Source organism: Melospiza georgiana, chromosome 1, assembly GCF_028018845.1.
Source record: "Melospiza georgiana isolate bMelGeo1 chromosome 1, bMelGeo1.pri, whole genome shotgun sequence".
NCBI lineage: Eukaryota > Metazoa > Chordata > Aves > Passeriformes > Passerellidae > Melospiza > Melospiza georgiana.
The window spans coordinates 106094844-106115764 of record NC_080430.1 but is presented as its reverse complement, the minus strand read 5'-3'; the positions used below and the strand labels follow the sequence as shown (position 1 = coordinate 106115764).

At 41.8% G+C, this 20921-nt stretch overlaps 1 protein-coding gene across 1 annotated transcript in view; it reads left to right on the top strand.

The window, feature by feature from the left end:
* The first annotated feature begins 856 nt into the window (after positions 1 to 856).
* Positions 857 to 20921, top strand: part of EMILIN2 (elastin microfibril interfacer 2) — a 31308-nt gene continuing 11243 nt past the window's right edge. Inside the window, exons 1-4 of the mRNA XM_058029823.1 lie at positions 857 to 984; positions 1074 to 1196; positions 14694 to 14869; positions 16660 to 18594. Of these exons, the coding sequence (XP_057885806.1) occupies positions 857 to 984; positions 1074 to 1196; positions 14694 to 14869; positions 16660 to 18594 (2362 nt within the window). The remainder of the gene's footprint in view (positions 985 to 1073; positions 1197 to 14693; positions 14870 to 16659; positions 18595 to 20921) is intronic.

Below are 20921 nucleotides of genomic sequence, written 5' to 3'. Positions count from 1 at the left end.
CAGTGTCACTTCAGTCCAAAAATCCAACTCATAAAAGAGCAGGAGCTGAGGATGATAGAAGGGCATCCCTGTGGTCCTGCTCTCGATGGGATGGCTGCACACGGGCAGGCCACTCAGTCAAGGTGATTGGGTTGGATTTTAACACCTAGGTGAAGCTGAACGCCCATTTCTCCCTCTGCCCAGTGAACACCTCTCCTTACAATTAAAGGCTTATTGTACATCCCTCGCTGAGGTAGCTCCAGCACCCTTCCCATGACAGTGGGTGAATGAGCCGTCATCGGGTCACGAAAGGAACACCACCACCTCACGGCACCGGTGTCAGGCAGGACCCCAGGGCTGCCACAAAGCAGCAAACCAGCCTCAGACACCGGGAGCTCAGCGCGTCCGCACCACCTGAAGAGCCCGGTGTCCGCTTCCCCGCGGGTCGCGGGCCGCCCTCTGCCCCAGCCAGCCCGGCTCCCCGGCAGCGGGGGCTCTTCCCCAGCGGCCCGGCCTCTCCTCCCGTCAGCTTTCCAGGGGAAATCTGGTACGGGAGCTGTCGGCTCGGGCAGGGGCCGGGGAGCGGGGGCTGCCCGAGGGGCCCCGGGCGCCACACGGGGCCGGGGGCTGCCGCAGGGCTCTGCCCGGCCGGGGGCGGCAGCGGGGCGGGGGCCGGGGCCGGGCCGGCCGGAGGGGAGCGGCGCCTTGGCCGGAGGGGGGTGCGGAGCCGCCGTGGAGGGCGGAAACGGGGTGGGGGGATTTGCGTCAGTGAGGGAGCTGAGAGCGGGCGGGACGGACGGAGGGACAGACGGACGAAGGGAGCCGGCGGAGAGGCACCGGCCCGCTGCGCTCGCCCGCCGCCGCTGCCCGTCGCCGCATGGAGCTGTGCCCGGGGCCCGCGCCGCCCTCGGGATGGGCTCTGCCGCTCCTCCTCGCCCTGGGCGCCGCCGGGCTCAGCCACGGCACCCCGCACCTGCCGTACTCGCGGCCGGGCTCCCGCAGCAAGTGAGTACCGCCCGCCCGGGCCGGGCCGCGCTGGACCGGGCTGGCTGCGGAGCCCGGCGAGCCTGACCGACACTGTCCTTCTCCCCCAGGAACTGGTGCGCCTACATAGTGAACAAGAACGTGAGCTGCTCGGTGCTGGACGGGACGGAGAGCTACGTCCAGGCCCAGTACAAGTGCGCCTGGAACCAGTTCCCCTGCGAGCCCACCCTGGTGTAAGTAGCGCAGGGGAAGACCTCGGCAGGGAGAGCGCTTGGCCGAGCCCGGGGGAGCGCTGGGTGGCTCCCGGCACCCCGAAAGGCGCAGGGCTGTGGCAGGGGGTGCGGAGCGCCCCTGCTCTCCAGCGCATCCCGAACAAAGCGCTCGCTCGTTGCGGACATGGGGCTAATGCCGGAGCTAATGAGAGCCAGACTGAGCGGCTGCTCCGCGCTGCCGACGGGGAGCTGCGCTGGCACACCTCGCCGGCTCGGAGCGGCGTGCGGGCGGGCGGGAAGCACGCGGGCTGCTTTCCTCGGGCACCGGGAGCGCGCCTTGGCGCTGCCGGGAGCGCGCCGGGGCTGCGGGCGCACAGCCCCGCTCCAAACCGGTTTTGTTGCTGCTCCTCCGAGGCGCTGCACCGGCGCGCACAGGGAGAGCCAGGAACGCGAGCCAGCGCATTTACAGTCTGTGTGTCCTTGTAGTTATCCAGCAAGGGGAGCGGCCAGGGCAGATTTTATGGGGGGTAATACAAAACTGCTTGTTTGATTTTATTCTCTGTGCGTGTGAGCACGTGGAAATCTGTGGAATGGCCACCTACAGCAAGGTGTGCTACGGCAGGCATTAGGGAACTGATGGATCTCACCTGCTGGCTAATCACAGGGAAATCTCCTTTCCTCATTTTTCCACTTGAAAAGCAGTAATATTTACACATTTCTGTTTGAAAGCTCTAGGCAAATGCAGTCTGTGAAACCATTTCAGCATCCCCAAGAAGCTGCTGGAAAAACACCCATAGATTATCATAGGCTTAGACTTGGGCTGAGGTGATGATCATGAGTATTTTACAATAAAGCTACAGTAACTAGATTTTATTTTGACATGAAACAGTGATGATGAGACATACTGCTAGATCCTGGGTACTGCTGAAACAGAACTTCAGACACCGATGACGCTGCCACCCTGGGGTCGGTGACAATAGGTGTTGGGTGTTTAGCATTCAAATGTGCTGCGTTCTGTTTGTTTGGGTTGTTATTTTTGTTTAAAATCCAGCTTTTCTCTATATAAACACTAGAATTGGAGGGGAAAAAAACAAAGACAGCAGACAGCTGAGTAACGCTGTCTTGTGTAACTTCCCTTGTTTCCCTTTGGAGCCTTGAACTGGCCATTTTGGACTTCTAACTGAGTTTGTGGGTGTGTAATTGGGTGTGCCCTCTATCCCGAGAAGTCTGTGTAGTGGAGCTACAGAGGCATGAGGAGGGGTTGAAACTGAGCTCTTTAAACACATAAATCACCAAGCATTAAGATAAGGAATTTCAGAGGCGGTAAATTGGGACTTTCATGGACTATCTGCTAGCAGATAGTGAAGAAAGTGCGAAGGCATTGCTTCTAGCTCAGGAAATTCCTGCACCGAGAGTGTGAGATTATTGGCAGGAGTGACAGGGGGAAGCCCAGCTTGAGCAGGGGGCTGGACTGCACGACCTCCAGAAGTCCCATCCCTTCCAGATTTCTCTGTGGTTCTCTGAAATGGCATTGTCTGTCCTTGTGCTTCTAAACATCTGGAGTTGGCTGCTGTCAGAGAGAGAATGTGGGGCTGAACAGACATTTGGTCTCACCAGATGTGTCCAGTCTCATGGGGTTTTTTTGTTCTTTTGAGAATGGAATTAGATGCTTATCATAAGGCTTTGTTTCCTCTGTTTGACTTTCTTTGGTGAACATCACTGTTATTTTCTTCATAACCATAATGGCAACTGCAAAACAATTCCTTGTTCTTAACATAAAATATTCCTTACTATTACCATAAAATATTTTTCTTCTGTCATAGCACCAGCTGATTAATACCAAGAGAAGGTGGAATATCAACATCTTGAAATTTTGTGTTCAAAACTGTTTATAGGTTGTCATTTTATTGTGTCTGTTACATATACAGTGTCAGTGGCAGAGTAAGAAAGGTGCTAATCCAGAAAGTTTGAAATACCTCAAATCCTGCAAACTCCTAACTTGATTCCTGTGAAAAACATTGTTTAATTCAGAAGGAGTAGCTTCCTGAATAACAAAATGTGTTTATATATGTTTGCTAGCTAATGTTCACAAAAATAGGAAAGAGCTGTAAAACAACAAAGAAATTACTGTGAGGACTTTGTGGAAATTATTCTCTTTTTTTTCTCCTTTATACACTCGAACAGAGAACTTGACATGAGCTAAATAGCAGATATTCATGGGAATAAAGTGCAGCCCCTGTGTAGTCTCCTCTCCATACCCATGGTTTATCTAAGAGCTCATTCAGCTGCAGACAGTGGGCACAGTGAGATCCAAACCAAACAAAGAATTCCTTAACTGTATCATGGATGTGTGTGTTTTATTAGTACTTAAGTACTATCAGGTCTATTTTGTAATCTACTGTTGGTTTATATTAGTTTAAGACTAGATTTAAAGAGCCCATCTAGTGTGGTCTGGGTTATGCATAGCAGTTACTTAGATTGCAGTGTACAGGGGAGCATTTCACTGCCTTAAACTTGCAGTGTTCTCCTGCATTCCATGTGTTCTTTACAGACAAGGGAGTGAGAGTTGCAGATATGGATTATAGTCAGCCCTGATTTGTCTTTGAATTTTTATTTTTTTTTAAATAGAGAGATCTGGTGATTAAACCTAAAATCATATGCATGCATGAACCCATTTAGTCTACCCTTTGGGCTCATTAAAATATAATTTGTCTGAAGACAAAAGCCCTAAAGCCCCCTGTTGGAATGACTACACTTCCATGATTGTTAACTGTAAATTCACTTTGGCTGCAGGGTGTATTTCCTGAAAGGTTAAGTTGAAATTCAGGAAATTATTACACTTCATTGTTTAACCGTTTTATAGGTACTTGGGCTCAATAGTGCATTTCCTTGCTGAAAAGTTGGTGAATACTTTGGCTGATCAAGGTGTCAGGGATGAATGTGAGTTGAAGTGTGGCTGCTCAAGAGATAGGAAGAGAGAGAGCAGAAAGAAAGAGCAGAAATGCCCTTTGAAGTATGTTCCCTTTGAAGTGTGAGAGGCATCTGATTTATTTTTGTTAAAACTGTGACTAGCAAAAGAAAGAGATACTTTGTTATTAGTGGGTCACTGGGCTGAAAGGTACAAAAATATTAGTGTTTATACTCACTAGAAAGAGCTTGGATGTTTTGAAATTTAATATTGCTTCATAAATAATTGACCCCTCACTGCTTCTTTTGTCATGAATTTTCATTCTTAGCTTTCTTATGAATGGTTTGGTAACTTAATTAGCAATAACAGCAATTTATAACTAGTAGTATTATCTATTTCTAAAAGAAAAAAACATGTTGCCTTTCTGGTTGGATCCTACACACTCTTTAGGGTTGTGGCTTGTTTGGGACAATTCTGTATTGTCACTGTAGCTGGTTCAGGGTGGGATGCTGTCATAGCAGTTGGTTGTTTTGCCCCTTGTTCTGTAGAGTGTGTGGGTACACCTGGCTGTACCAGAGGTGCACTGGGTTATGGCTCAGCACTTTTGGGAAAAGCTGCTTCCACTGGTAAGGTTTTGATTTTAAAGTCTGAAGTGAACTGAAGTTGCTGAAGGTTTTCTGGGACGTTTTCTGGGTTTGTGTCTTTGCTACAGAACTGCAAACAGGATTTCCCCCTACAAGGTCATAAAAAAAAATTATCTTGGTAAGAACCTCTGGAGGTCATGCAATCCCCTCATAGCCCCCAGCTAATACCAGAACCAGCTTCAAACTTAGATAAGGTTGCTCAGGGACTTGAAGAAAGGATGTTTTATCAGATCTCCTAATTCATGTACCAGCCCCCATTAATTATGCTTAAGTGAGTAAAGATATTTGTGTGCTCAGGTCAGGTCATCTGTCTTTAGCTTGTGAGGAGTGAATTTCATGATTTAGTCTAAGCTTCTCATCTTAACACTAATGATACATGTATACTAAGCAAGCCCATTATTTCATTTAGACAATGACACAGAAAATGATGAATGAAGCAATAGGTAAATTAGCAAGACTCTCCAAATCTCTCACTGAGCAATATTTTCCAACTTCTTGTCATTTTATCATAAATAAGCCCAGTGCCAAACTAATCACAATTTTATTCATGGCCCAGAAGATTCAAAGCACATGACTGAAATGACTTTTGAGAATGTTACTAAAAGTTTTCTGCATTCACAAATATCAGAACAAATTACTGCTTATGAGCAAAACACTGCTTTTAATCAGCAATATTTTGCATTTATTAACAATATATTAGAGGTTAAAAGTGGAAATTTTATAACTGAAAAACCTTATATGAGACATCCAGTTCAAGTTGAATGGCTTCATCCATCTGGCAACCCCAGAATGACCTGGGTGGAGCACATCAGCCTCAGTCTAGGAATATATAGGAAATCCCCATGTAGTTTTCAACCTTCCAACAGTCCCAATGTGTTTTTTTCTGAGAGTGTTCTGTTGCTAGAAATCAAGCATGCAGATCAGTGTCAGAGTGCTCAGCACCAGGCAGCAGCAAACCTCAGATACACAAGTCAGCACAGATTGAGCCACTGGCTTCCAGCAATACATATCTTGTAAAAAAAATCTTTCAGGATGCACAAAAAACTTGAAGGGAAAGCAAGACCTGTTTAATGTTTCCCCTCCAAGTATCTATAAAGATCTTCAGCACTTTCTTTCCAACTTTGTGTATTTTGTATAAAGCAGAATTTCTTTGTACAGGCTCCAGCTAGCTGACTACATAGGGAGGTTAGCCTTGGGGCTTGTGCATTGAAAACAGTAAGGAAACTTAAAAAACTTTGGTCTCCTGGAGTGCTTGTTTGAAAATCTTTGAGATCCTGCTGGGTGTGGTAAGTTTTCCTGGCTGTCTCCCCAAGCCTGAAATTGTGCATCTCTGTCTCCACACACTGAACGCAGCAGAGTCTTTCTTCTCTGTGAACTGGACAGGGAATTTTCATTTCACACATCATTTGAGTTTGTTGCAATAATGTAAAAAAAAAAAAAAAAATCCCATGCTGCTCCTCACTTCCCATTAATGTGATAACTCAGAGTTTCATGCTTTTGTGGTTTGAGAAATGTGTGACCTGGAGGTCTGGGGCCTCTTCTGTTAAGCACCAAACTGTTGCCAAAGCAATAAATTTTTATTTGCAGGGAGCTGAGCCATTTAGGTGTATTTCATCATAAATCACCCAAATAATCAAGGAACATTTTGTACCATTAGGCAGTGGGCAGTGCCACTTTTACACGTTGGGGATATTATGACTCCCATCTGACTTCATTTCTGCATTTGCATCTCATCTTTCCTTTCCCTTCTGATTCACTTTTAACTTGGTGTCTTGAAAAGTAACAGCTCTCAAAACAATGCTCCATTTTATTCTCAAAGTTGGGGTCCCATTAATCCCTCAGGTTAGCTCTTGTCTTCCTGAAAGTATTGGTTATTTGTTTCATCTGGGTGTATTTTCAAATAATCTCTCAGCAACAGCACTTTCTAGAGCATTCTAGAAAACAGCTTATTTCGTGGGCAGAGAAGCAGAAGAGATACTTCTGGAGCTCAGTTTTTCAGGCAGCTTTATCAGCAGCAGTGCTCTGCATCCTCATTTCATCTCTCCCCTCGTGTAAGGTGAGAAACTTGGTCCCTGCTGCTGGGAGAGGCAGGTGCTGATGTTGTAAACATATAACCTGTGCAGAGTTGTTCCTGTTCCATCACTGAGCACATCACACTGCCGCTCTACAAAATTTCCCTGGAATCCTTTTAAAAGGGCTGTCTTTTCAGGGTTCTCCTGTCCCATTCTGTTTAAGTGGGATTTTAATAGTTCAGTGTTGGTCTGTTACCATGTGTTTGACTGGCCTTTCAACGTTGTTAATCCCAAGAATGAAGCTGTGCTTTGAGGTTTGCCACAGGCTGTCTCTGGCTCTGAGTTACTGAAATGCATCCTTTGTCCTTCTTTTGCTCTCATAAGAAGAGGATGCCTACCTAGTGATAATTTATGGACATTAAGAGTATTGACATTTTAAACTTCTGTGCGTTTCCTACTGGACTTTAGTGGTCAGCTTTTTGAAAATAAAATCCTTGGCAGCCAAGAGAGAGTTAGATAGGTAGGTATTTATGTATGTGTGTGTGAGAATATATGTTCAACAAGAAGAAATCACTAGTATGAGACATGGGGTCGTATTTCAGACCTTGGTTCTTTCTTCTCACAAAAAAACATTTATCTCCCAAGAGAGAAAATTGTAGTTTGAATCTCATCTTTTTTTGATAGAAGAATTCCAGCTGAGTGCCGTAAAATCCATTGTATAAGTAGTGAACAATGGCACTTTTGGAGAGTTTCAAATGAAACCATGTGGTGTTGCCTGAGAATAATTGAATGTTGTTGTCTTCTACCAGTTCCTGTAATCTTCTGTCCTTCTTACTGAAGAAAACACAAACTCTGCAGTAAAATTCAGCCAGATTCTCTCAGATGCATTGAAACAGTGTTCAGTGTTGAAGACAACTAAGTACCAGAGCCCAGGCTGTTGTGAGCTGACTGGGGCTGCTTCTTCCCTGGTACCACTGCTGAGATGATAGTTTTATTTAGGGATAGACAAATGCAACTTTTTCCTTCCTTGCATGAAGGAGTAATACAGTCACCTGTGCCAGGTCTCTGCCCACTTAACAATTTCTTCCAGATGGAAGGCCATCTTCTCCCTTCGTGCTTAGCATGAAGCCACCAAGTAAAAATAACCAATGGAAAAAAGTACTGAGTCTCTAAATGCTCATTCCTGTTTTTTGAAACATTCAGTAAAATTATGGTGCCTTCATAGTCAGATACTAAAGCACTCTTTGCAGTGACCTGGATGGGTGGTTTCTTGGGTGTGTACACAGCAGGTAATGGTGTTCCTGTGGATGCAGAGTGCTTTCACTCATTCCCTTGCTTTTATTTAGTTTCTTCCCTGTTAATCCTCTCAGCCAGTAGCAGTTATTTCTTCAGGATTTAGCTCAGTACAGATCTGGTACAAATGTTGGCCATGCTATACATGACTGCAGAATTTATTAAGAACTCCCTTGTGGGCCTGTGCAAGCCTGGAGAAGCTGAATCTCCATGGTCATGTGCACCAGTGATGCTTGTCATAACTTAATATTTTCCACAGGAGTGCCTCAAAACTTTGTTTCACCCAGCACAAAAAATTTTAAAACACTCTCTTTTTGCTTTTCGTTATATATATTTTATTTTGATTATTATGTTATCCAAAGGCCTTTGAGGAACTTCAGTCTAGATGTCTGTGAGTGGGCCAGGCACTGGACTAGTGTCTAAGGTCAGTGGCATTTTTCTCAAGATGTAATTGCCCAGACTCCAATGCCTGTAAAGACACTTAATGACCTACTTTATATAAATTCTTGAAAGGAAAAATGCCAGGTAAAGGAAAAATAGCAGTGTAAAGATAAGTCTTGTTAAGTCCATCTGAAGAAGCAGCTTAGTGTCTCTAATACCAGATCAAAATGGGAAATTATTTTGGGGTGCAACAGGATTCTTTTTAAATAGACTTTTGCTCCATTGTATTATTGGGATTTATTACAGCTTTGATAGCTGCTGTCACTCAACACTTAGACTTCTGTAGGTTTATCTGTTTGCATCAAAACATCTTCTTGCTGCTTGCTATGAATGCCTTAGGATAAATTCTTGGGAGAGACACATTTTTTTCAAATTAAACTCATCTGTGGGCTGAAACACAAGCTAACTGCTGGTGCTACTGCATAGTGACAAGGTCATCAAAGAACAAAAAACAAAGGTGGGATTTGATTCACCATGACCCACACTGTCTGCCCTGTATGCAGAGGGGTGAATCTGAGTGTGGGAGCTTAGACATGCAGTGATGGTGACACAGGTGCAAGTCAGGGGTGTCCAGCACAGTCTGTAGGTAACGGGATGTAAATGATGACTTTAGGGTGAGATGCAGCCCTGTTTTGACTCTGCTGGCTATGTGGACTACTGCTGTTGGCCTTCATGGAAATACAGACAACTGAAACCTGTCCTTACCTACACACGAGGCACCTGAAATGCAGGTGAGTGCCGAAACTCACTGTGACAGACAACTGCTCAAACCTACAAAGATTTTGGTGGAAGTAGGATTTCTGCCACCATTTGTAGGGAATACAAATAGGCCTGCACGTTTGGGAAGCAGGAAGCGTGGAATCAACTGGTTCTAGTTCAGCCTTTGTGTAGTATAAACAGCCAATAAAGTTACCTTCTATTTTCAGCAGAAGTATTTTCAGCCAACAAAATAAAAAATGTTTAGTCAAAATATGATTGCATTTAATTGCATCTTCTAGGTAGTGTTTTTGGATGGTGTCTATATGCCAGTTCTGTGCTCCCCTTGCAATATATTGGAGATTCGGATGCCTGGGACTATATAACTATAGTATAACTGTATAAATACAATTACCAGATGATGCAACTTACAAAGAATGTGTCTACATGCAATAAAAATGTTAAATAGTGTAGATTTGATATCTTCTATTTTATAAAGACAGAAATTTGCAGGCTGCTGAAGTCATGGGACTTGTTCCAAACACTACAGAATTTTGGACCAACCTTGAAGCTGTGTGCTCAGAGTAAACATTTTGTACACTGCTTATGTAGAAACATGCTGATTCTGTGGTCCCTTCCTCGCAGTGAGGAGGTGGTGGCACTTATCTCATTGCATTTCCCAAAAGGTTGAATGTTAATATCCAGTTACAGAGCTGAGCCATATGTTTTCCCACCAATTTCGTGCAAATGTTTCTGATTTGTTTTATCGCTATTAGGTGACATTCCAAATATCAGTGTTAACTGTTTCCTTCTGTGGTTTAGCACCGTGAGAATACTATAGCTCATTCCCCAGTGAAAATGTCCAGCATTTGCAGCAAACATGGATTTTTAATTAAGCATTTTCCTATGGAAGTACTGCTGTCTCAAAGAGGAATATTTGAGTGCTGTTGTCACCCTGTACATCTTCATTTCAGCTGTGAAACACTTAAGATAATAAAAGTGGAGGTTTGTATTAACATTCTGGGGGTGTTTTCTCATTTGATCAGCATGTTGAGTTCATGGTGAAGGTAGTAGGCGTGGGTAGTTACAAGCCTGTTGTGGAAAAACTCCTAAAAACCAGCTGTTCTTATGTTCTCTGTTGCAATGAAAGATTAGAGACAGTGGATATTAACCTTTTTTCATGCCTTATAAAGGAATTATTTCAGTATTTAGCTCAATTCATCAAGAGATTATGACTGTCATCTTGGACTTGAAGTCCACAGGAGAATGGAAGGACTAGGCACAGTAAAGGCTGGTGTGCTATATGCAACTTCTAGCCACATAAGAAATTGCTATTTTTAAAGAATACTTGTAAAAGTAATTATGTGTATTAACACTTATTTGAATAGCAAAAATCCAAGTCAACCAGAGGAAGATTTGATGTTTTACTGGTTTTGAATTCCATTGCAGCATATAAAAGTGTAAAAGTGGAGCCTCAATTTTTAAGATACTTAGGAAACTTTTGTGGACCCTTTTGACAAAATTGCCTCACTAGGTAACTTTGTCACCATTCACACCTGCCAGATAAACCATGTGGAACTTGATGTTACATTCCAGCCATGTCTCTTTATCCAGCTTTATAGAGAAGGAACATTTTGTCTGGCTGGCTACCTTGAGTACATTTTGTGTGTTTTGTATGTTTGTGTATTTTTTTGTATGATTGTGTATTTTAAGTTTGCTGTGACTATGAGTGAGTAATTGGATTCAGAATACTGCAGATTTAAATGAAGACATGTCTAATTTGTATGTTGTGATAGTTCCCAGTCTTGTGTCTTTCACATGCATAGAATCACAAATTAGGGATGTGGTCCCTAAGAGAAACTTACGGTTTGTTTTGTTAGAATTGTAACCAACAACATAATTGTGTTGGGTGCTGTTAGACTGCTATGTCCTAGCAAAATCCTGTAAGTCTCCAGCTCCTCCGCTGAAATTCACTGAGTGAGCAAAGTTCTGCCTTTAAAAAGCATTTGTATGATTGGGAAATCCCTGGGGCTGGATGCGTGCTGGTGGCTGTCCTTTGTCAGTGCAGCTGGACAGTGCTGTCACAGTGACGCCGTTCCTTGCAACTTGCACAGCAGTTGTGCTTGAAGAATGTCATTGGTACAGAAGTTGTAGCTGTGAAACTGTGATTTTTAAGAAATTTTTGTATGGCTGTATTCAAATTAGAGAAGTGCTAGTGTAAGTTCCTGTTTCCTAGCCTTACATGTCTAGTATTCCTGGAGGAAATGGGAGTAGCTGTGTGATTCATTCTGCTGGAGTGGCAGTACAGAGAAGAAGTTCTTAGTCAATAAATCACAGTTGAATTTTTGAGCCATCCATGAGTATAGCTGTCTTCTTACCACAGTTCAAGTGTGAATATGAAATCTGTTCTAGGTACAGATTTTGAAATGTTCTGATTCTAACTTATTTTGGCTCTAGAAGAATTGTGATTTAGGATTCAGGTTAATCTGTATTTGATGTACCATATCTGAAAACAAAACAGTTCTGATTTGTGTTGTTTCAAACTTGAAAGAATTTTTTTAGACATGGACTGTTTTTCAAATTTTTTAAATATTAAATCGTATTTAAGCATTTTATGCCTATTAGAATCAGGAAGCTATAAAACAAAGAAGAGTGAGAATGTCAAACATGCCTGGTTTTTGTTTTTAAGATGGAGTTTAGAAAAGTTTTTAAGTTTTGACATTGGAAAAATATTAAGTTTGATTTCTTTTTATTTGTTTATATTCTTCTTTTGTATTTGGTTGTTTCTTAATATTTGTCTGACTGTTAAAGCCATCTGAAAGTGTCTGTATTGATGAATATGACTACAGAGAAGGTATTAAAAGAGAAAATTGCCAGAAATGTGGTGGAAAATCCTCACTCTGTAATTTGAGTGAAGAAGAGCAAAATTTGCATATAAGTAATTCTTACTCATTTTATAAAATTAGTTTCAGCTATATTCTTAAAACTTTGCTGGGAAAAAAGAGAGATTTGGCATTTGAAAATAACCAAAATACTGTATTTTTCAGGAAGGGGTTTGGCCCTGAAAGTAAAAAGAGGAACACACACAAAGCCAGAAGCAGTTAAGTGTTTTATGGAAATCATACAGAATTATGTACAACCATTTCCAGCACGGGAAAACTGATCTGGAAGTTTAGAGTTTGCATTTCAGTAATGTGGTGGTTGTGAGAGAAGTTGTAATGACTTTCAAAACCACTTCAAAACACTAAAGTATCTAGCTAATCCTGTTTCTCTTGACTCTGGCAGCTAGCTGGAAGGAAAGGATTCAAACCCAAATTATCTACAGAAGATGTGGGAGATCTTTAGATAAGGGAGAAAGAGAAGAAGTTCCTGGGTGGCCAGGATATTGTTCTCCCCAGTGGTGCCCTCTACATTGCACTCTTCTATTTAATTTTTAAAGCACTTTACCATTGGGATTTCTGTACTTTGTAAACAGGATTCAGCAGATGTTTAAGTGAAAACTGTAGAAGAAATGATGAGCTGGAGTGAAGTCTACAGCTGTTTCATATATGGTGTTCAGAAGGTATAAAAGGATTGGACGCCCTCCCTGAGTTAGCATGCTCCAAGCCAGAGTCTGAAAAGCTGACAGGCACAGCAAACCACTGCAGTTATGAGCAGCTCACAGACAAGAGATACAGCACAGACTGACCCTGCCTTCCTATGCTGATCCACAGAAAAACTGAATCCAGAGAGGCTTATTAGTACAAACTACTCTTGGCCCTGAAATAATTGGAAAAAATATGATTGTCGCTAGTGAAAGCAGCTTTTAGCCCTTAAATGAGAAGTTATAGACCAAATAACAATGCAAAACAACATTGAGTATTTCCCAAGTGCAGAAATTAGTCAATGTTGTGGCAGAATTGGGAAAGATACGTTTGGAAGAGAAGCAAATTCATAATTGGCAGTTAATATTTTAAGCACACCACCACAAGTTTGTTAACCAGCTTGGCAAAAAGGGACAGCAAATGGCTGTCAGATGGGAGACATTATATTAAGATTGTGTATCTGAAATATGCTGAATAAAATTGAATAAAATTTCAGCAACTTTTTGCATGCATGGCAGGAGAAGCTTTGAAGAGTAACAGTAAGCTCACTCTCACTCTGTGACTTCCAATAGGAAATGTTTTACAGTAAATCTTACAGATTTACATCTTTCCATTTGGTAGCTGATTACCGATTTTTTTTTCAACCAGTTAGGAATTTTGGATGTTAATAGCATGCCATGTTCAGTGAAATAGGTGACTTTTGGTGATACCACGGCTGTCCTGTGCTCTCTCTGTCCCAGGATACACTCCCTGTGAGCCCAGCCAGGCTATGGCTGAAACCTATTACAGAGCTTCTGTAGATTCCTTTGCTGCTGTCCTGCATTTATTCTGCTGATATTACTGTTTAGGGACACTTCAGCTGTTAAATGAGCCTGCAAACTGTTCTGATCTGAAATAATCTGAAGGACAAAAGATCTGAAAAATTTCATTAGGGAAATTAGTAGCATGATGCTAGTTTAACTGAGAGAAAGGAATTCACGTGGGAAATCGGGATGACTTACTGTTTCTGTGTGTTCCAAGAATACCATTTTATAGAGCTCAGATGCCAAATCCCTGTTTTACTAATTTTCCTCATGTCTCAGTCCGAAATGAGCTGTACCTTGAATTGATTTAGTTTTTATCCAATAGCATAGGCTCTCCTATGCTCTGCTGGGACACCACCGTGTCTGACCGCAGCTGAACACATGGGATGTGTTTCAAAGGAAGCTATGGAAGAAGTTTGTGGTTTAAGAAAGTTGCAAAACCAGAATTACTTTGTCATTTATTAACTTTTGAGTGGTTAATCAGGGAAGCTCAAGGTTGTATGTACATAATGTGTGTATAGGTTTGTCTGGCAGACCCTCTTCAGCTTAACTGATGAAGGAGGAAAGAGTTGATTTCTTTGTTGGTTGTAGTGTTTCATCTGATTCCTTCTTTCATGTCCTTGTCTGACTCACACTTTTAGCATTTTGTCCTTCTCTGGAATATCCCTCCCAGCTCAGACTGTGCTGTATATATGGATTCTGAGGAATGGTTTAAGTGGAGACTGTGGAAACACAAATGGGGCAAAGCAGGCAGAAGCATTTTTTGATGTTCAGAAGAGCCCTGAGGAGAGGGTTCCAATGAAAAGTTAGAGGAAAAATATTTTGAATTTGTAGTCTAAGACACTAATAGTCCCTGGTACTGTCAGTGGTGTCTGATGAGTTGTACCTTCATTTGCCACAACATTTTATCCCTCTGCTCATACATGAAAGTCCCTATTCCATGGCTCTGTGTTGAGTGGAGGTAGCTTTAAAACCTAGACAAAAACATTTGTTCATTTGATGTTTAAAGCAGAAAATGAATAATAGCTGTAGGTATTTGATTTTCATTATAAAAGGTCCCAAAACCTGTTTTAATTCTAACTTTAATCTAACTAGCAGCTTAGGTTATGGATTGTGTAAAATGCTCTGTTTTGGCAGATACCGAACGAGTTTCAGACCTCGGTACACAGTTGCATATAAGACAGTGACAGAGCTGGAATGGAGATGTTGTCCTGGCTACAAAGGGGAGGACTGCAGGGAAGGACCTGCAGAAAAGCCAAACACTGCTCGTCGTCCCTCAACACCAGCCAGAGCTGCCGTGAAGAAAGGCACAGGTAACTTTTGTCTGAAATTTGGTATGCACAGTCATGTCTGGTTTCTTGGTTTGTCTTCTTGTTTTGTCTTCTAATCATTTTAGTTTCTACTGAACTCAGCTGCTGCAGGTACAAAAGCCATGTGAAGGACTCTGTGCAGTGGGGAAATAATAGCCAGGCAATAGCAGGCCTGATACAGAGAATTTCCTGAAGAATAACAGAGAAATGGGCTGTAGAACGCTGGCTGGAAGTGCCAGCTGTCTATTCATGGTTCCAGAAAACCTTTGGATAAAGACTGTGGGTTTTGTAAGAATTTACAGGGGTTTTTTTGTGGTTTCTCCAATGTTCACGTAAAAAAAAGGAATATTACTAAAACACCCCTGCCCCAAAAAAAAAAAACAAAACCACAAAAACCCCTGAAAACACAGATACTAATTTTAATGATACATAAGAGTTCCTAGCAGTTTCACAATGTTTTGTTTGAGATTCTGAAGATTTTACTGATTCACATTAGATTACGTGCTTTAATAATGAGGAGTAAGAGAATTAGTATGGATAAGCCTCAACTTCTGAAAAAATATTTTAAAGAATGAACTATGTTTGTTTGTGTGAGATACTGTCTTCTGAAAGGGCAAGAAGGAATGCTATTACTGCTATATTATGCCTTTTCTCCATTAAGAAAAAATGATAAACAGATGTTTCCTTCTGAAGGACTTACTTTTTCCAACATAATTGGAGATTAGTGTCACATATAGCACTTAGTCAGATTTCCACGTGTTTTCTGTGTGGTGGAATGTATTGAATGACTGAATACATGGTTTCAAACTAGTCCCATAGATTATATATACCTGCTTTAAAAATGAGCTTATAAAGTATTTTGTTAGCTGACCTAAAATATTAATTCCAAAAGATGATAATAAAACATGGGGATCTATATCCTTCTCCTCTCCTCCAGACAAAATTAAAAACTACTTTTGACTTTTCATGCAGTTTATCCTTTCTTGACCTCTGATAATGTTTGTTTTCTGGGGTTTTGTTCTGGATTTTCTGCAGTTGTTACACATTTTGTGTGAAACTGAACATCCAGATTTGTACATGGCTTTGTAAATGAGGTCCTACTAATGATAAGATTCATTAATTGATTTTTGATAGATAAAAAGTAGATTGCAGCTAAAAGTCTTTTCTTTCTGATTTTCATACAATGAGGATAAGTTATTTCAATCTAACAGTTTTGAATGTGTAAATTTTACACTTTTATACATGTTTTTATTGCCTACTTAAATATATGCCAAATAATTAGGTATTTGTGAACCAAGTGTGATAACTGGAGTGTCTTGCAGAACCCCATGTCATATATGGGATGTGTATTTGGATCCCAGGTCAGTAAAACACAGGAGCACAAACCCACTTCAGGCACATAAATGACTGCCACTAAAGTTTTCAGTGGGAATTCAGGAGTAAATCATTGTTACAGGAGAAGCAGTGGTTCTAAGGTGATGTGTATGGACCTGTATTGGTCTGTTATATGTGCTGTAGCTTAGATTCGTTGCTGAACAGGAGGGGTGGTTGCCAGTTCCTTTATGGCCACTGTACCTTGGTAGTAATTGGTCACTATGCTGAAACTTCTAGTTCTGCGGGTTTTGATAACATATTAATTATAAATGGCTGAAACTCAGAACAGAAAAGACAACAAGCATTAGGCAGTTTAAACCATTATTTCATTTTAAAGAAAAGTGAAGTCAACTGCAGCTTAATGAAACAGATACCACTGGGAATACTTACATCCACATTTTGTTATTTCTGGGAAACAGATGCAGAGCCAACAGGAGCACCGGAGCCTCCACCATATGAGAAGAGAATGCAGTTTCTTGAGGACGAGTTGTTTAGACTTACACGGTCTGTGATTGAGCTCCAGTCCTCCGTGGCAGGTGTGAACGAAAACCTGAAGCTGACTGTACAGGAAGATGCCAGCAAGATGTTGGTCACTTGGCTGAACAACCTTTACGACCGCCCGGAGCCTGACAGTGCAGTGGGGGCTGAAACAGACACTATTCAGCTGCCAGGCCTCCTCAACAATAAAGATCAAAAAGACCCTTTTATTGATTTTGAAATGGAAGATATAAAAGCTGAGCTGGCTGAGGTCAAAGAAGCCTTGAAGATGAGGAATGATGAGCTGGAGGAACTGAATGGAAAAGTAAAAGGATATGAAGGACAATTGAAACAACTGCAGGAGGCAGCGCAAGGACCTACAATAACAATGCCCCGTGACAATATATATCAGGACTATATAGACTCAAAATTTGAGTCCCTCAGACAAGAAATAATGGAAGGATTTGAGAAGAAAATGGCAGATCTGAAGAACTCTTGTGACTATAAAGTAGAGGATATTCAGCAGCAGTACGACGACAGTGAAAATAACTGTGTAGGGATAATGAATGTTATAAGAGGAAAAGAGAATGACTTGAGGAAAGAAATAGATACTCTCCGCACTCAGATTCCTTCAAACAACTCCAGCTGTTGCAAGAAGGGTGAGGGAAATTACTTTGACCAACAGATGAAAGATTTAGATAAGAAGATTGACAGAATTGTGGAAGCACAGAGGATCTTGAATGTCAGAATAGATAATGAAATCATTAGATTGTCGACTCCAGATCTAGAAGATGTGTTGGGTGAGAGGCTGGAGGAGCTGGATGCAAGGATGAATATTACAGAAAGAAATGCTGAAGAGCACTGTTTTTACGTTGAGGAGACTCTCCGTGGTGCTATCGCTGCTGAGGTGGATGAACTGAGGGATTTGTTCGACCAAAAGCTGCGGGCGCTGGAGGTCAGGCTAGGCGGGACTATTTTGGAGATTGCCAACACCACGGACCCAGATGGAATGTTTGCTAATCCTGGGCCTATCTTGCCCAGCGATGCTGGATTTGCAAATGAGCAGTTTGCAGCAGAGATGAATTTTGTGAAGGACAAGCTGCTGTTGCTTGAGCAGCTCTGTGGGCAGAAATGTCAGTCTGCACCACAAGGCACCGAGGACCTTCAGAAACAGCTGGAAGATTGTAACAACAAGTACAATCAGTTGCTTTTGAAAACGGAGAATAATTCTGTTGTCCTGAGGTCTCTAAATAGCTCTCTTAATGAGAAACTCAGCTTAATTAAGGGTAACCAACGTGACATCCAGAAAATGCAGAGAGACGTACGTGTATTCCGATACAATCTAAATGCCATTGATAAGGATATGAAAAACCTTCAAGATGGCCTGAGTAGCTGCAGGGAGCAGCTTCTGGGTGTCAATTCGACATGCAGAAAAACACAAAGAGGTGTCTTCCGAAAAATTGATCAAATGCAGAGGACATTTGCGAATCAAACTGCTCATTCCAGTGAGAATTGTTGTGGAGAAGTGAAAGACAGACTAGAGCAATTGAATGACCATGTCCTGAATGATCTTAGCAAGTGCAAAGAAAAGACCCAAGGGGTCCAGGAGGATGTTTCAGATGTTGAGAGCAGAGTCTCACATATTGAAAAAGTCTGTGGCAAGCTGGACTCTGTTTCAGACAGCTTGCAGAATATAAAAGAGGGTCTGAATAAGCACGTGAGCAGCTTATGGAACTGCATCCGTGAAATGAATGGAACTATAGCATCGCATTCCACTGATATTTCTGGCCTCAAAAATTCTGTCCAACATTTTCACAGTCAAGTTTCCAAAATCACTGCAGACATTGAAGGCGTGCTGAAATCTCAGCCTGACACAAGTAAGTTTCTTACTTATTTTTTTTTACTTTTTGCTTGTTTGTTTGTTTTTTAACTGGCTTTCCTTTCTGAAACTCTTAGAAAAGAACTAAACGAGGGAGGAAAAAATATTACACAATTCCTACTTTATTTTCGCAGTGACTAATTTTGGCTCTTTGCTGCAGAACACCACAGAGTACTTTGAGTGCTTTTAAAAGTATCCTCCAAAAAGAAGAAAAAAACTAAAAAAAGTCTTACATGTTTTTATGTTTGCTTCGAGCTAGAATAAAGACAGTGGGAAAAGAAGTGTTTTCGAATAGTGATTTTAAAGTGAGTTTTTTGTAATAATTGCATTATGCCAATTCATTTGGTTTGATTTTTTTTGTTTGTTTTATTTTGTTGTTGGAAGATTATTCTGTATTCCTCAGGGAAAATTGAAAAGCAAGTAGAGAAAACTGAAGTCAAATTAATTCAAATTTATGATAAGAAAGATTTCTTCTTAGTTGTGTTCTTAGCATGAGTTTATGCTTATAATTCAGCACCAGCTCTTTGATCTAGAAGTTTCACAAATGAGCTCTGGCATATCTTGGCATGACAATATAAGACTTCTGCTTCATAGCTCTCCCAGAAGCTTGCATTCCCACAAGGTCGTTGGCAGTACTTGGCACATTCCAGCTGGCAATGTTTTAGCACCTCAGCCAGTTCTGTTAATAGTCCAGCATGTTGGTGCAAATCCACCTGCGCTTTGTTTAAAGTTTGCGTTAGAGCAGCTGAGAAGGTGGGGCACATTCCCTTTGGCTCTGAGCGCTGGGAAATGGCAACCTCAGTGTGCTGGTGAGCCTTGCCATGGAGGTTTAGAGACCTTGCCAAATGCCACTCTGTTCCCTCTGCAGCTCTTGCTCCAAATTCCAGCAGCAGGTTGTTTTCCTGAGAGCTGAAGTTTACAGAAGGAAGCTGAGTTCCTGTTTTCCCGTTTCTCTTAGCATGATGCAAAATCACAGGAATTGCAGACTGTTTTGAAACTGCACTCTTCAGTTGGTTGATGCTTCTGGTTTTAATTCTGTGCACGTATGAGATAAATAAGAGGCCAGTTTCTGTGACTGGGTAAAATTAGGAGAGGTGCTGAGGGAAAAGCCTGTGCGCTGTTGCAGCTGATGGTGGCTGGGAGAGATCAGATGCGAGATTCTTGAGTGTTCTTTCTGGAATGGCCAAGTTGTGCCTCATGAAGGGAAGAATATCCTTCTCACCCCAAGGCAGAGACTTGAAAACCTGCAATAGGTGTGTTTCTTTTGTTTAATTGTTTAAAACCAAATGTATAGCAGTACTTGACACAAAAGTCCTTCTGAGGTGAGAGGCTTTTGTGTGAAATTAAAAAAAATATTTCTCTTAACTTTAAGGGAGGAAGTGGAGTGAAGAAGGACTGTAAATTTCAGATAATACTTTTGCTGTAATTTTGACTTAAATTCAGCAGGATGAGAACCTTTATCCCTAGATCTTGCAGAAGCATCCCAGTTTCCATTAAAATGGAACATAGTGTATCTATGTAATCCCATCTTCCCCAAAATTAACTAGCACTAGGGACCAACATTGGGGAAAGGTCCAAGATACATGCAAGTAGTAATATTTCTTCAGCTGTTTGAAGCAGGTGTTCAAGTGACCTCATGGGTTGCATTTGTTGTAATGTATTAAGGCATTAAAAAGCCTCTGCACACCTGGGTTTCCATAAAATAATACCTTTTGAGGGCAGACCCCTCCATCCACCACTGGAAGTTAAAAGCCTGTGGAAGGATGCTGCTGCTGGCTGTGGGGTGCAGGCACTCTGAGCATCCCTTGTTGCTCTGGGGTGCCTCTGGCCTCTGAAGGATTCATGAAGCACACACTGCAGTTCCCAAATGTTTCCAATTACAACAACACTGTCTGGCACAGCAGCCTAAGTAAGTTTTGATGGCAGGAGTTGCAGAAAGATTTTGGCAGAAGAGCCTTTTTTGGAAGTGATTTTGGGAACCCTGTTACATGAGTTGGGGTATGGCTTTAACTATTTTTACATTTGTGATCTGCAGCCTTGTCTGCCATACCAACATTATTTGACAGGAAGACCTGAACTTGGATCAGTGGAGAGTTTCTTGTGCACAATTTGCCAGCACATTGTAGCATTCAAATGATGTCATTTGACTTCAGAGGGGCTGAAACAGAAACAAGTTGTTGCTAATAAAGTTGTTGAGGGCAGTAAGGCAAAGATGTGTTGCGAGAAGTAAAACTTAAATTCTTATCAAGCAATGTAAGCCCAGCAAAGACAAATGACCCTTGTCTTAAAAATATGGCTGTATTTTCTTCCATGTTTTTATTCAGG